Below are 18,005 nucleotides of genomic sequence, written 5' to 3'. Positions count from 1 at the left end.
GCCCTGCTACTCACTGCTGCTCCTGCCGCAGAGCTCACTCTGTCCACAGACAGCCAGCTGCCAGCTCCACTCACTGTCTATCATTGTTGTGACTGTAAAGAACATCGGCTAACGCCAGGGCCGAAATAAACTATTCAGGAGACTGTCAAAGCTTCTTTAAAGACCACTAAATAGAGGTAGGTGTAACTGACGGGTTTTACATTTCTGACTATTTTATATGAGCATTCACAGATCCCTGATCCTTTCAGTAACAGTGTGCAGACAAGAAGCAAACCATTTTTAGAGATGTAGAACCATCAGTATTTTGAGCAGCAAATTACAGCTTCAAAGCTGCAACTTCAAAGTGTAAAATGCTCTGCATAGGAGTGGAGAATAAAGTAGATCTCTTCTGTCTCATGCCATCACCACCAACACTGACTTTCATGAGCACTATCCATTTCCTTTGTTAAATTGAGGCAGGATGGCTAATTGGTAAATTTCATTCAGTGGCCCCTGATTATCATAATTTTTGGTGCTCAGACAGGCTTGCTGTTAATGCTGGATAGGCAGTGGAGGAGTGGGAGGATGGCTTTCCACTTATACCCACTCTAGTCCACTCTTCTATCACAATCTGCCTGTCTTTTAATATCCCATTCTGGTTTAGCCCAATCTACATGGGGTATTTACTAAACTTACTGTGAATCATTGCCAATAATCCAACAATTCACTGAATTACATTTTTACAATTTAGCGAGGGATAATTTCCAGCAACTTTTTTAGAAAATGAGGTCAGTTGTGGTTTATCTGGTTTGAATTAAGCACCACTATTTGGCACATCTCTGAAACGCAATGAAACAAAACAGATGTGTTTACTTCTGCTGCTTTCTAAACATCGCTGTTTTTAAGTGACAAAATGTTTTTCGTCAAAAAATTCTCTGATGTCGTCAGCAGACCTTAAGAGGAATGGATGAGATGAAAATGGCATCCAGAGACAACTCAATGTTGGTTATATTTTGGTACTTCTCAGCCATCTTGAAACCAATTTCACTACACTATTGCTGTAAACATAAAAATATATAACTACAGCCTAACTAATGTGTAATTTGGTAGATATTATCGGCTGACCACAGACACATACCGGTACTGGTAACATGTTACCAAATATGCACCCATGGACTTGCTATGCACAAATGAAGACTTTAATTGAAGTTTAGTGTGCACTGATGCCATTTCAGACAATAGTTGTGTAAAATATCTTGCCTTCATTACATATCTTTGTCACATGTGGTCAATAACCAGACAGGGGTTACTGAAAAAAGAAAAAAAAGAAGAAAAACTAAATACAAAAGCTCAACTTCAAAAGTACTTACTAGCATCAATCATCTTGCGGTAGACTAGACCTGCTGTGAGGCTGGTCTTTTGTGCTGTTGTGGAACTAAAATGAGCTCCTGTAATATACATATCCGGTAATACATATTACCTTAGCACACCATACTTGTTTAACTGCACTGGTTTTCTTTCATTTAGCTACAGCAAAATGTAGGTTAACAAGATGCAGCCTTTAGTAAATAAGGAAAAATGCTATGTGACTGATAAGTACCAGAAGAAGAACCATGCATTTCTCCAACCTCCGATGATCTACTGCTATTGAAGTCAATATCCCAATGTCCACATGATATGTATAAATACACTGCCTCACTCACAGCTCTTCTATCCAATCTGCTGTCTTCGTGCGGCAGATCTAAATTGCTTGAGCCTATGAAGCATGAAATGTTGATACATATAAATGTCTCCATACTCAAGAATTTATGTTGTTTGGTAATATTACTTCTGCTATGATATACAGGTTTTCAGAAGTTGCAGGTACAAAAATAAAGACAAGACGCTGTGCTATGTACAGTCATTAACGGACAAAAAACATTTCTAAACCGTGTCGGCTCAACAGCAAACTGCAACTGAAAACAGAATATAATGCAGTAGTAATCGAGGTCATATTTGTTTGCATAAGTGTGTTTGTTGATGAGTTTTGTGCTCGTTTGTGAAGACAAAAAAAAAAAAAGCATGATACCAGTCCTTTGTTTTAAACATTGCGGGAGGCACAGCAGAACAGTTAACACACCACTCAGCTGTTTTAATGCTGATGAAGAAGCAATTAAAGAGGAAAATGGACTTGCTATGCACTACCATGATAACATGCAAGGCCGCTCCCTGAGGCTATGAGATTGCAGATGAGCTGTAATACCAGAATAGTCAGACTGGATGGGGAGGTATCCAGTTTTCTTCACACTGCCCTGCTATTTTACAAAGCCTGGTTTCTATTTAAAGCAGCCAGTTTAGTGATGTGTATGTTTGTCACTTGCCTGTGTCATTCCTATTTTACTTCAGCCTTTGAGTTGTGGCTCATTGTTGTTGATCAGTGTACTTGGGAGCTGGTTTGGCATGGTGACAGGCTGTCACGGATCTGACACAATGAAAGGACCACAGTGGACCAGACTCGTAAAAATAGCACCAATGAAAGCAAACAGAGATATTAATGAGCCTACTCTGGTGTTGCCGTGGAGTCCCTGGAGGCTTTGCACTTTCAGGCATCAGTTTGTCTGTATCGGTGTATCTTGTCAAACAAAATGACATGAAAGCTACACATCTGAAGACCACAGAGATGGAGAGTATAAAGAGAAAGACATCCTCAAGAGAGAAGCGAAGGTGTGGCGGTACATCTCTATGGTCTATTTCTACCTTTACAGGACATCATCAATACTACATTTTATAAGAAATAGGATCCCCTTTAACTGACAAATCTTTCATATAATCTATGAATGCCCACCACTGAAACCATACATTGGTGCTAAAGTAAAACTTCACTGCCCTAAATAACCCATGATAGGTCTGTGAATGATCTGTGCAATGGACTCATGGGACCACAAGGTGTCTCTTAACCTCCACAGTAGAGCTCCTTTCTCATCTAGAACTAGTCACATGGTTTCATCTCTGAGAACTGGATATTAAAAAATGAAGGAGACGGGGGAGGTAAAGGGAAAGGAAGGTAGGGGCTGGATTGTCAGAGTTGGAGCAAATGAAAGTCAAACAGACTCTCAAATACAATGGTCTCTAGGGAGAGCTTTATGCAGAGGTTCACTGCACACAGCAGCTTTACAGCCTTACAGTGATTTTGCTACTCCTTTACATTGGCAAATACATCCAAAACATGTGTGTCCTCAAATCCATGTTAATTTGGACAGACACACACACACACACACACACACACACACACACACACACACACACACACACACACACACACACACACACACACACACACAGTTTAAGCTGGTAATTTAATACTTCATTAATTGTAACATGAGCCGAATTGAAAAAAAAAAAAAAAAAAATTAACAACTGAGTCAAAACATCTTAGTTGTAGACACCTGTATTCTAAATTCATTCTACATAATTCACTTTGAAAATGAGGTGAATTAATCCATGAAACCACGGGTGTGTCAAGTACTGTGTTTGTATCCAAAACCCAATTGCATTCACTAAATTTAGTGTGGACACATTGCATCATATCTTTTGAAACTTAACATTTATTATTTCACTCTATTGAAGCATTTGCCTCGCCAGACACAACATGTAGTGTTAAGACAGCACCTAAGGGTTAAGGAAATATAACTGAAAATGTTATTGATTCATTGAGTTACAGCCATATTTTCTAGGGCTACTTTTTTAAAGACCTTTGTTATTGGTGACTTCATTTTTGGCTTCCTCAAGCATTCAAATTGTCAAACACAAATCAAACTATTAACACTTAAATGTGCAAGCCCCACAAACACTACTGGTTCCCACAAGAGAAACAGTATTACGTGCTAATGTCTAAATTTTCCATAAAGACATTAGATGTTGGATTACTTTTGTTAAATTTCTATTTTAACATAATTTCTCCATTATGTTTAGAAAAACATCTTCTCTAGTTTCAACGAAAAACAGATTGGTCAACCTTCACAGAGGGGCAATAGAAACATCCAAAAATTGGCCCAGGACAGGAATCCACTGCCAGATATATCAGTGACGTGAGATGTCTGCACAGAGCCCAAAGCATACTGAAAGACAACACCCACCCCAGACTGTCCACTCATCTGCTGTCTGATAAAAGATACAGAAGCATCTGCTGCCATTCCACCAGACTACAGAGCAGCTGCATTCTACTGGTTGGGAGACTCCTCAATTCATTAACACTCCATTTTCTAAACTAGATTTACATTGTAGCCTGTGAATGCACAGGCCCTCTACTTAAAATAAAAAAAAGCAATTTTCCATAATAATAATGTGAAACTGCTCAGTGTTTTAGTTTTTTCCCCTCAGAGTTATGAAGCTTCAACAAGGAGATGAGCTGAGATCGGTTTGTGTTGACCACAAAACTTTGATGACTACTAACTAATCAATAACCAGCAATGCTGAAGGCAGTATTCCCTCTATGTTCTGAAGCTAATTGTTTTTGACAGCGGAACTGAGAAATAATTTCATTTTCCTTGTTTAACTGTTCCCCTTTCACGCTCACACAGTTTTCTTGATAATACACCATTTAAACGTGGACACATATGATCAAAGGGCAGCACTGTTGTTTAAAATGACCTCTCAGAGAAGTGTTTTCTGCCTGTTTTTATTATTTCATCAAACAGCACTTTTTAATCACTGGCTCACTAAAAATGGTATTTAACAAGAATTGATTCGAGTGGGTGCATTAAGATATCTAAGCTTGATTGACAGCCTCTCCAACCCCCTGAGATTTAGCCAATTAAATAACATTAGGAGAGAGAAAAATATAGTGGAATCACTTCTGACTTTTAAAGCTAGATAAATAAATGCTAAATTATATGACTGACCTTAGAGGTGCTTTATTTCACTGCATATGCATATTAGAGATTAAAAAACACCTATAAATATTAATGTGGGGCAATTTCCACAGTGCAAATAGGCAGTGCATTATCTCTGTGTGGGCTTAGAGTGGAGTCAGCCTGATGCCTCTTCCTTCACCAGAGCAGGACAGACCGACAAACACTCAAAGAAGGCCTAATGGACTGGATAATACTCATTATGTTGGGACACAGGCAGAAGAGCTAGGGGTGAATTAACGCACAGTTTGTGCATATTTAATTCATGTACAAATACTGTAGGAACAGTTAAACAGAGCCTTTTAAAGTACTGTTTCAAAGACTAACCTGGCCAACACATACCATTTTTATTCCCCAAACGTAATCTCTTGTCTCTATTTCCAGTTTTAGAAAGCATGAAAAGTGATGTGATTTGTATACATATCCTATTTAAATAGAGAGAAGATTAGAGGCACATCAATCTTGGCTCAGCCCCAGGGAATGAAGGAAAAGGTTACTAAATTTATCACTCTGCCTTCTGTTGCAGGAGATTTAAATATGGGAGTTGGAGTCTGACTGACCATCCTCTGAGGGGGAATATAGCTCCACCTCTGTGTACTCTCACAGCACAGAGACCATTAATTATACACAGACACATATACACACAGACACACACACACACACACACACACACACACACACACGCACACACACGCAATCAGTGTTCTGCTCTCATGCCTGCCCACACACGCTATTGTAGTACCAATAAGGAAATCTAGCGTTCTCCTTCCTGTTGTCAGATCTGTTCTTTTTGGCTCTGCCCGATTAATTCCCAGACATACATACACATACGTTATAGTTCGTGGAGAAATGTAAAAATGTAGAGCAGGTTAGCCTATCCGAACAAATTCACAACGATTCACTTTTCCACTGGTATTGATGGTTTACCGTGATACCTAATGGTGTCATTCTTAATTGAAAACAAGTTTATAGCAAAACTTACCAGCAAATTTTCACAAAATAGGTTGGACTGACAGCTTTATTTTCGGGCTAGCTGGCTAATGACTGTGGCTGGAATGATTACCCCTAAAACCCTAGACCAGGCCTATTAAATTAGCGGCCCAGAACCAATGCCCCAGTGGCCCAGTCTGTGGTCCAGCCCGCCTGAATTGGAGAGATGCAGAGGGCAGCTCGTTTCGCAAGACGTTTCAAGTGTTTCAGTGAATGCAACACTCCGCATAGCCTAGCAAGAGCCTACCCACAATGCAGCACGTTGTTTTGAAGTGTGGCTAGCAGTGCTGTCAGAAGTAGTGCCAAGATACCCAGTCTGAAACATGTCCTTTTACCATCGAGTTCAAACGTCAAATCCATGTGTTTTATTTGCCATGAGTGTGTTGCGGTACTCAAAGATTACAATGTCTGCAGGCAGCACATCGAGAAACACCCGACCTTCTCAGGAGGGATCTCAGGAGAGAGCTGCGGCTGCTTCCCTACGTGTTTCGTGGATTTCCGCAAAGAAGAAAAGACCATTTACTGACTCTGAAACTGTGAAAGATTGCATGCTGGCCATCGTGGATGAAGTGATAAATGACAAGAAAATGAAAACATTTTGCTATTAACAATGTATCCCTGTCAAGACACATCAAACATTCGCAGGGTTGAAATTCAGGCTTCAGATGTATTTGTATTTGTAATGCTGTTGGATGAAGTGAAAACATTTTGTTTTTATGCACTTTGAGATATGCCTGGGTAAGATGTGACCAAGTGAAAAAACATTTCTACTACCACAGGTTCTGTTATTGTGTCTTTATGGACTTTCTGATGTGCCTTTGTCATGTTACCACATTTAAAAGAGACTAATAAAAACTGCATATTTTTCATCACATTGATCTGTATTGGTTTGAAATTTGTCATTGCCAGCTGATTACTGGGCACCTTACATGTCTGGCCCAGCTACATTTCTTGATTTTAACATTTGGCCCAACTGAATTTGTAATTAAATAGCCCTGCCCTAGACTATTGGGAACACTTTAGCACTAGCTAGCAATAATAGTTCTCCAAGTTTGCAACTGTCACTTAGCATGCAAGCTAGGTAGGTCCCTAACCAGATAATAAGTGTAAGTTTATTCAAGAGATGTAGCTCAGTGTATGTGGCTACGATGACAGTAATGTAAATGTGAATGGTGAACAAAGCTAATAGGCTATGACAGCATTAGATCAGCATCTTGCAAGAGCATTTGCTATACGCACAAGCTGCGTCAGATTTCACTTGAGTAATAGATCCATAGAGTGAATTGCACAGATTTTCTTAAAGGGGGATTCTAGTAAAATGAAAATGATCAAACTCCATATTGTCATCTGGTGGTGTAACTGGCAGTGTGATCGAGCCTTTTATGTTCAAAGCTTATTGATGTGGCTATTTTTGTCTCAAAAAGGAACTTTCTTTTTTTTTTTTTTCTTGTAATCGCAGTTAGGCAACCAGGATCACACAACATGACCTCTGAAAACTTTTTTTTCCGAAGCTCTTCTCAGAACTTCCAGGCTCTGACAACGCTGACATGGACAAAAAAAAGACCATAAACAGTACCCCAACACATACCCTGACAGTGCACTATTGGTTTTTTATCATATGCATACAGACATGTGGTTGAACCATACTTGTCTAAATATCAGAATACAGAATCTATTAATATGTAATTAATTCAGTTCAGAAGCTGAAAAAAGACATTGATTACTTTCTATTTTTACAAAGGATTTAAACACAGATGCTTGAAAGCTTTATCTACCTGTTTCTCACAGTGGCCGTAGTCAGGGCCTTGGTCTGGTTGAAAGAAACATGTTTCTCCACTGTTCTTTGCCATCTCGATCAGCCCCATTGCAGTCCTCACTGTGGCATTCCGAGCATGGACAAACACCATCACCTGAGACATGGTACACCAAGATACAAGGTAAAATCACAACATCAATACAACAAAAAACTCTACGGAAGTCCAGCTGGTACAGCAATTTGAAAAGAAAATCAATTGCTGGTTAAACACTCAGTTTGGCTAAGATCTGGTGACTGTGAAGGTCATAGCATATGATTCACATTGTTTTCATATAACCATTCATTGAACCATGTGACCTACATGTAAGAATTTGCAATCAGTATGCGATCAGTGCATACTGTAGTACCCTGTGTGTTCACCAGAGCTGCATTTATCATTGAGTAAGCGGTTTGCCCTCAAGGATAGGTCACGTTTTTTTCAAGTTTATCTTAAAACAGGGGTCAGGCTTCAATGTTTGCTTTCTGTGACCATTGCTCCTGTTTATACAGGCCATAGAAAGATCAAAATTAAACAGGCTTGCAATGGAGGTGATGTCGGAGGAACTCCAGGGTTCTCATTCTGTACAAAACTATATTCAAATATCATCTGAAGCTGCACCATTCAGATTTAGACAAGTGAAATGAACCACAGCATAATTTAATACACTTAACACACTTAGTGCTTTTCTATTTGGGGATACTACAAAATACAGAAAAGGCAGAATTGTGTGTAACAACAGTCTATAGAGATTGCACATTTTAATATAAAAAGCCTGTTCTATGGTATAACAAATGCTTGTAATTTTACCTGTAAATACCCATGAAAGACCCTATTGCCACTGCTTGATATGTAAGTGTGCAACCTTTTAGTAGGGAAATATACTGTCAGACCGAACAGTGTTGCATGACTGCACACACATGCAGCAACCAGCTGTGTGTATGCTCCAAACACAGTGGGTCCAAAGAGACTACTGCAGCAAATGTTATTTGTTGAAGGTGTTTTATCAGCACCGCTGAGCTGTGTGGAAGCATTGTCGGCAGTAACCGCTGGCTTCTCAGCTTATTAAACTTCTCTCTGACATCATGCTTTTCACCAGGAGGGTTGTGGGAAAATCATAAAGGAAATTTCATCCATCAGATCCTCCCAGATGAAATTAATATATGTCACGGCTGCCTCTTGACAATTTAATACTGAGCGATGAAGAGGCCTCTCTAGCTGAGCTGTGGCCTCAACCTACGAGCTGGACTGAGCCATTGTATCGTTTGAACCACGGAGATAAAAAATGTGTCAGTGGTGCAGTAGAATTAAGTTGGTTTACAAGTTTTCAAGGGCCGCAGCTAGACTCACATTAAGTGTGTCTCTGAGGGGGATAATGAGCAAGAGAGTAGGAAAAAAAAGTAAGAAAAGGGATGTGTGTATGTGTGTGCACTTGCAATAAAATGATGCAGACAGGATAAAAAGCGTGCTCAATAGGGAGCACAACTCCTGTAGCAGATGGGCGCTAAACGGTAAAGTCTGAATTCACTACTCTCAAGGTCCCAATAGGCCTTGTGAGGCTGTAGAGTTGAAGCAGAATGAGTGGAGGCTGGTGGTTCTTGGATGGGGGAAGGAAAGGGAAAGTAAGGGGAGAGGAACACTGGGGGAGATAAGGACTTCAGAGACTTCAGATAGCAGGTGTTCATTCCAAAAGGCTCACAAAAATATTTACTGCAGGGGTTCTTATTCATGAAAAAGTTCAGAGAAATATTTTCAAGGGAAACAGTTGTATTAAAGGCTTACTGTATTTTGATGTTACACTGACATTCCTCTGTGCCTCTTCAAGTACAAGCCCTAGTCCAAACATTTCACAGTGGCAGTTTCAGTGAATCAGAAAAGAGTATGGTGGTGGTGACGATTGGGGAAAATAATCAGACTGAACACGGTCTTGTAAAAAAAGACTTATTTGCTGTGATGCGCAAGAAACAGTCATGAGGGAACCCCCTCCTTTATAAGTCAAGTTCACAGTACCTACAAAACACCGGGGGAAAGCTGGTTTCAATGAGAAGATCGAATCAGGCAGATAAACGCACTTCGAGGGAAAGAGGAATTGTTCAGCACAGTAGGTAGGACTGTAGTCTGCTCTGGTCTCATTTCTAAGAGTGATGGTTAAAAAAAACATACATACCTACATAGAAAGAATTTCCATTCATTTTTCACACTAAGCTCACAGGCTTTTTATCAATAGTAGTAACCTAGCAACATGAAGGGGCTTTATTTCAGGTTACATATAAAGGACTGGAACATTCGCAATGCGGGAGCTATGACGCTACCACGACAGAGCAAAGCCTACTATTAGCAGCTCGTCATGCTCTTTATTTAAAGAGCTAACATGCCCATTCTTCAAACTATAAGGACAGATTCCAATAATATATTGACTGGATGATATTGCTAGTATATTTATGCACAACAAGTGGAAAACACTTAAATAAACCTTTCTTTTGGCACACACATTTGGACTTAATGGTGATTGTTCTTCTGAATGTATATTTCTTTAGATTGCATTCTTTGTTACACTCACTCACACAACAATCTTTGCGTACACTACGTAAACATGTGTACATTTTGAAGCGTTCAAACATGCAGAGGAGCCCCTACCTGATGACCGGCTTTAACCTGCTCCAGAACTTTGTTGTAACACACCTCTTCCATGTCATGAAGCTGCTGGATCTGAACAGGAAACATAATTACAATAAACAAGTTAGCTTCAGTAATTAGAGTAATGTTTGGGTCCTTTATGTAACTCATGAATCTCAGGCACTTAGAGTTAGTTACATACTTTAGTCCAGACGTTGGTCTAACACAGGTTTGTGTATGACTAACTTCATATTCAACCAGAGCTGCTACATGCCTTGCTTTGTGAGAAAAGAGCCAAAATGTCTTTATGATATGAGTTTAACAAAGGATCCAAAGTGGTCTATGAAGTGTCCATTCTACCATGCTGTAATATCATCTCGTGCATGTTACACTCATTATGGGCTCAGTAATAATTTGTCTGTATTTGGTTCCCTACGTACCAAGTTAGCCATTTGAAAAAAAGGGCCTTCTTTTGTACAAACTATGTATTTGTGACACTGTTTTGACATTACTTCACACATATCACTGGCTTCCACTTAATTCATTGTCACCTACTGTTTTAAAGATGTCTCTTATTAGCTAAAATCAGGAGCAGATGGGCTCTTCAATGCCTGACAAGGAAGGGATGTTGGTACCATTGGAGAACTTCAAGCTTGAAATATCACCTCTTTTCAAAGTTTACAATGTCAATTTATTCAGATTCACTTAACTAACAAAATCCATTTGCACTGAATTTTTTTCAAATGCAATTAATCGGATGAATTCATCAAAAAGCTTGAAATATATAAATTAGATTGATTTTTTTTTTTTTTTGACAGCCCTACTTGTGATATGGATAAGTCTTGTAAGAATCAGTTCTTCGGTACAAGCATCCCTCTTGTCGGAGTTGTTGCCCATAGAGTATATTGTATGCATGTATCACCTTACAGAACTAAACTACCTCTGCATGTAAAACTTAGAAGATTCCATAAGTTTATACATTCACATCATCTTGGTTTGTTTACCTTGTTGGTGGTTTTGATGCCAACAAAGGTCTGTCCAAGTGGCACCGGTCTGAAGCGACTGTCAAAGAAAAACAGGCCAATATAGGGGTTGACATGGAGGAAGGCAGCCACATCCAGATAGTTGGGCAGGGTGGCTGACAGTCCAAGGATCCTGATCATACTCTGGGTGGACTCCACCTAAACATCAGCCAACAACACAGTGTCACGGTTACACCAGTCTTTATCATATTCAATCATTCACGCACAAGTCATAAAGCACAAGTCAGGAATCTGTTCTGAAATGACATTGATGAATAAAATGAATTGAATGCATTCATAATAAACAACTATTAAGACACTGGATCATGGGAATTCTAGTGAAAATATTAATTAAAAAACAATTCCCAAACATTTGAAACACTGAGCAAAACATGAACCAAAACGAATTTGATCATTTTCAAATTAACTGTGTTTACCGATAACAACAGTTTTAAGGAATTTTGCCTTTTGAACCACAGGGAGCATTTCTGCAGGTAAAACCAGCTGGGTCTCTCTAACAGAGCAACAGTGGAGCTATGGTAGTGCCCCCCTCACCACCCAATCATATTTAGTGTCTGCAGTCTCACACAATGACATAGACTGAAAAGGAAATAACCGAGTGCCCATCCCAAATGTGTGCACATCAGGGTGGGAATTTCGTCACTTTAGGGGCAAGGCCATTTGGCTTTCACTTTTTTTTTTTTTCTTAGGGGCACCAAGGCCACATGACAGGGCACAAAGGCGATTGAGTGAAGTTTCGATGATTTACCTTTCAGATTGATCCCATAACATACCAATTTAGACATAGAATTAGATTAGATTATTAGATTACATAGATTATGTATTACAATATTTTCAATACCAATATCAAGTTAATGTTACATTAGAAAACAGTTTTTTAGTAGGGTTGTGCTTAGGTGATTTTGGTGACACTGCACTGAATATTAGTGTTATTGAATATTTCTCCCAATAGAAATTCCCCAAAATTATGCCAAAGCACATTTTTTCCAAACAACAAACAAGATGTGTGGAGTGATTTTGGTGACACTACACTAAATAATAGAGAAGTTATTGAATATTTTTTGTATTATCTCTTTTCGGGGTTGCACTTTGTAGACGTTCCCTGCACTCTCATCTCACAGACGACTGACCATAGTGACCAGTGTTAATGTCCAGCCGCTCGTTTTGATGAAAATACAGTTAAAGCTCGTTGTCTACCTTATTGCGGTAGGAAAGAGTCGTCGTTTTTGTTTCAACAATGTTTCGCTTATGAGTTATTGATCCGGGAAGTTCGAATCTGTTTCCAGCTTTATGGAACTAAATCCTACCACATAAGTCAGTTACATATCATATCAAAACCGGCTGAGCTCGCTTAGTGTTGTTCTTCCTTTTTGAGATGCTGCTGCTGTTTGAGAGGCTTTCACGTGAGATCATCGATGAGAAGATGAGACTCCACCTGGGCGAACCGCGAACTCACTGAAGATACTGTGAGTGACTACTGTGTACTCAGGTGGCTATAATTCAAGGCAAGCCCACTATGCTTACCGGGCCAGGGGCACAAAGGCCACTGTGGCCTTATGATGATTTTTTTTTCAGGGAGAATCAAGGCCAAAGTGCCGCCGTGAAATTCCCACCCTGGTGCACATGAAAAACTGTGATCAAAAAAGAAGCACTGATGCTACTGCAGGAAAACAGAAGTGGAGAAAAGGCTGTTGTAACATTTCTGCGGAAGTTAGGGGGCAGAAGAAATTCAAACTTAGAAAACAGAGAGAGTGAGTGGGGGGGGGTAGATGTTTTTCACTCTAAGACACAAAGTAAATGATCTTGCTTATGTACTTGCTTCTGTCTTTATTTCGTCTTTGAAACCCAGAGAAAATTCAATATGTTGTGTATCAAGGTGGGTGAGAGGAGAGAAAACTGGGGTGGGGGTGGGGGGGGGGTTGCCCTATCTGTGAGCCTCCTGCTGAATGTGACAGGGAAGATTGGTAAGGCCTTTAATGTGATGCAGTACCTGTCAAACCATCCCATCAAGATAAGACCTAACCAATCCCTGCCAGCGGACTGGGCCTGCACTACACTCACTCCGGCACTGCTGAACCTCCGTACTGCAGATGTGCATCATGTTCACCTACAGAGAGTCAAAGAGTCTCTGGGGTTTTTCCTTCACTTTGCCTTTCACTTTATGCAACTATGTGTTTTACTGCTTTTTTGTACAAGAGACGAAGAGTCCGTGTTTCACTTAAGTTTGTGGCATCATAACATTTTATAACAACATGAGGTAAGTGTGATTAACGGCTCACTTTAAAATTTCCCGAGGAGAATGACTAATGTAAAATTCATAGGTCACAAAATTAGACAGTGTGATGATCTGTGAAGTCCTCTGTGGCTTTGCACTGAGATCTAGGTAGTTCACAAAGCTACAGAGGACCAGTTACTGTCAGTAGATCTGCATGGACACCTAAACCCCTGGGCCTTTGAAACCCATACAGTAGAATAGATACACAACACAGTCACAGATGAATTTAAGTTGCATTATGGGAAATGAAAAAATCTTGACCCATACCAAGGATTTAGTCATAATATGTATTGATATCTTATCTATCAATAAGGTATGTCAGCCTGGACAACACTGTATTCAATCGTTTTCCACCGCTGCTGTAAACTGTTCAGCCATTAAACACTAAGGCTGCATGCATTGGATTTGTGTGGCAGTTAACTGCAACATGGTGACACACAGTTGCTTGTTTACACATCCAGCAGAGCCACAGAGCAACATGTTCCTTCATTTGGAGTCAAGGTCCTGGACACCTGGAAATTGCACATCTGTTCACTCTTATTAGGTCTGTTTTGTTGTTTCCAGCAACTCCTCAGAAAAATGGCTGGCTTTTTAGCTGTTCACCAACTAGTATCTTACTGTATATTTCTGGTGTTAAGTGCTGAGTTATTAAGTGTACAGTGGGTTTATCAGGGCTTTTGTCTGAAATGGAGAGTTTTAAGTCCTGGATACCAAGTGAACAAGCTAAAAGAGGCTCAAAATTTCTGCAGAGCCAAGAGAAACTGAGCTGGTGATAACTCTGGTCATCACTTTGAGACTTACAAACTGTCATTTAATCCATTGGTTATATTAAAATATGATTAGTGCAGCAGCGCAGGGATCTGCACTGCCTTGAAAATGCAATGGGTGGAACCTTTTGCTCAGAGAAACAATATAAACAGAGAATATGCTCTTAAATATCAAACCATGAAAAAGAAGCTCTACAAAACAGCAACATTAAAGGCCTTTGTAATAAAGGTTAGAGGGACTTTATCTTGAATGCAGTGCATAATTGGGAGCAGTACACCTGGCCGTGAAAATGTAGTCCAAACCAAAGCTCTTCCAAGCAAAACATCAAAGTGATAACTGGCTCGGTTCGAAAACATTTGCATAAAAAGGGGGACAAATATCATTTAGTTTATAGGGATTTCCATATTAATGTGTCTGAAGACGTGAACTTAAGCACCTAGCGCATCAGAGGCAGCCGCCTTAATTCCTTCAGCACAATCAATTACAGCAGTCTGTCAGGTGTGGCAATAATTGGACAGAGAGATGAAGGAGGTGGGGGAGGGTCTGCCAGGCGCTCTGCTGGCACCCAGCATCTTCTGCTGGAGCACACTCTGAGCTGTTTACAAGTTCTCACACAAAGACACACACTGACGTGCTGCTTATGTGCCACTCACATATATTATATGTACAATTAGTGGCAACAGAGTAGTCCTACATTTACTCAGTGACATAATCCTCTGTAGCCTGTGCAACAAAAACAGCATTAAAGGTTAAAATATTCTGTATGACTTCTTTTCTTTGTAAAAGCTTTGTATTCTAACAAGAGCAATTGAGTGCTCTTTATCTCTGTACTTCTTTTTACAGTTAATACTAACATGTCAACATGCTACCACTACACATGTGTGTGGTGATGATCTCTTCATTTTCTTGTCAACAAATCCCATATGCAGAGTCTAACACATAATATATTGACATCAAATAGTGTGTGTGTGTATCCAAAGCCTGATATATCTTCTTCCTTGGTCGACACACACACACACACACACGCAAACACACACACACACAAAGCTCGTTTCCATTCGATCTACACCATTCTGCTCCTCCACATAGTCACTAGAGTGCCAAATGTGTCTTAATCCACTACTGAAAAATGTCCCTATTTCCTCCTGTTTGAGCAAAATTTCTTAAACACTTCAGTGTTCAAAAATAAACAATATACTGTGAATGTTAATCTTTGGGGTATCATGTCTTGGTAGTCAGCTATGGGATGGGACTGAGAACCACAGACAGGTTGCAGACAAGTATAAATGGCTGTCCACACCAACAATGATCACTATAATGATCACTATTATGATCACTATAATTATCACTTTAATTATCACTATTGTAATCACTATTATGATCACTATAATTATCACTATAATTATCACTATAATGATCACTATAATGATCACTATTATGATCACTATAATGATAAAGATGTGCACATGCACACTGATAAACAATTCAGTTATATAGATACAAGCTACATGCTCCAGCTGTGTTGGCAGCTTAGGAAAATGGATATTAAAGTGATAGTTGGGGTCTTTTGAAGCAGGTTTGTATGAGGTGCTGTGCTCATCTGTAGTCAGTGTATTACCTGCCGTAGATGACTGTCAGCCCTCCCCCTGTGTGGAGCAGCAACGCATAGCACCGACAGGGAAGCAGAGTATTGTACTGCTAAAGGGGACCGACAGCAAAACGTTTAATCCACCTAAAAGAAGGCACACCTAAAAATATATTGCTTTACAATGTCGTGAGACAGCCCTTTCTTTTTGCACTAAGTTTCCTCAACCCTACAATGTCTATATTTCGACGTACAAGCTCAGCAGTGCCTGCAGCGCGCTGTATTACGCCACAGATCAGCTGTTTTGATCTGACTTTCAGCAGCTGTCTAACGTAACAAAAATGTTCAGTAGGCCCAAAGATTGAAAAAAAAATGGTGTAAAACAATGTTTGGTCACATTTTGCTAGACAAGTCAAAAAATGTCCATACTATTTCCAGATGTTTTCTATTACTATTTTTCGATGCCATTTTTCCTTTTTAACTACACCTTTTAATCTTTATTTTTCCTTTGAAATCTCTGTTGCTCTCTTTGTCCCTTTCTTTCCCCGTTCCATGTTATTTTCCTATCCTCATTTACTTCCATCCTTCCATTTCATGCTTCCCTATCTTTCTCTCCCTTTCCACCCTCACTCTAGTTTTCTGTCTTTAAATTGATATTTAATTGAATTCCCAATAAATTAATTCCAATTAATGGCTTTCTGTCCACAGCCAAAGTTGAAGGACATGAAGACCAAAGCTTGTGACAAATTAAAAGGTAATATGCTTTACATGGAACCTTGCCTTTAAGAACATTTTCCAACATTTAGTGCTACATGACACTGGTTTCAGGATATGCCCTAGGAAATTATCACAATCATATCGGCCCCTTCTGTTCACCTTGTATCTCCTCTGATGGTTCTCAGCACCACAGGTTAGAAACCACAGCATCAAGGGCTGATAAATGAAGAAAAAATGCAATCTGCAATACCTTTATTTTTTTCTTTGTCTTGAGTATTTTTCAATGCCATTTTTCCTTTTTAAAAACAACTTTTAATATCAATTTTCCCTCTGAAAAAGTTGGAACTCTTTCTTTCTTTCTTTGTTGCCGTCTTTGTCTCTTTTATTTTATTTATTTATTTATATGCACAATGATAAAACAAGAATTCTGTTTAATAATACAAAGACAAATAATTGTGCAGGAGAGGAAAAGAAACCCCAAATCAATCAATAGAAAAAGTTCCATGTTATTCTCCCATCCTCATTTCCTTCCCTTCTTCCATTTCATGCTTCCCCATCTTTCTCTCCCTTTCCACCCTCACTCTACATTTCTGTCTTTCTCTCCTGTCCTTGACTCAATCCTTCTACTCTTCCCACAGTTCATTCTTCTTCAGCTGCTGTTTATATCTTTGGAAGCCATCACTTCCTGCCCTCTGCAACCACACACATTTTCTCATAGTTTCAAATATGTTTCTGTTATAGCACTGACTTATTTTAGTTTTTACTAATGACAACCTTTTCCCACACATGTTCTATGTTCTTTTTTAGAAGGAAGAACATGTTTGATTTTACCTCAAATTATTATTTTTGGTTGACCATTTGTCTACAAAACCCTTTTTCTTTTCTACAATACTTTTACAATATCAATTTTTTCATAATTCTTCTCACATGTGCTTCATTGCTGTTTCTGATTTTGAGAACTTGTGATATAAAGCTTCGTAAACTTACAGTACAATAAAATCATATATTGAACATGCTGTTTAGTCTAAAAGATGCATTTCACTGCCTGTTACAAACCACATTTCTTTGATAACATGTGTGACCAGTTTGCAGGTTTCCAGACGCCAGACACATTTCAACAGACTTCAGTGAATGAAAAGGATTAAACAGACCAAATGTTTTGTCTACAATATGATTTTTCATGCGGTGCAGTGGATCATTATTCAGAACTCCTGGCAACATTTTGCTCCTCCTCACACCTCTGCAGTGTGTTTGCTGTCATCACCCATCTGTGCCAAAGATCAAGGCAACAGTGAAAGTGAAAGCACAAATCTACCTGTATACATCGCCAAGCTGAGAGGAGGACTGGTT

The 18,005-nt window shown here is 39.3% G+C and overlaps 1 protein-coding gene across 1 annotated transcript in view; it reads right to left on the bottom strand.

The window, feature by feature from the left end:
• ascc3 (activating signal cointegrator 1 complex subunit 3) overlaps positions 1-18,005 on the bottom strand; it is a 169,680-nt gene that overhangs the window by 64,163 nt on the left and 87,512 nt on the right. The window contains exons 12-14 of the mRNA XM_030394226.1: positions 11,272-11,448; positions 10,289-10,360; positions 7,634-7,768 (exon numbers count right to left, since the gene is read on the bottom strand). Of these exons, the coding sequence (XP_030250086.1) occupies positions 7,634-7,768; positions 10,289-10,360; positions 11,272-11,448 (384 nt within the window). The remainder of the gene's footprint in view (positions 1-7,633; positions 7,769-10,288; positions 10,361-11,271; positions 11,449-18,005) is intronic.

Source organism: Sparus aurata, chromosome 17 (assembly GCF_900880675.1).
Source record: "Sparus aurata chromosome 17, fSpaAur1.1, whole genome shotgun sequence".
Lineage (NCBI taxonomy): Eukaryota > Metazoa > Chordata > Actinopteri > Spariformes > Sparidae > Sparus > Sparus aurata.
This window is presented reverse-complemented; position numbering and strand designations above follow the sequence as displayed.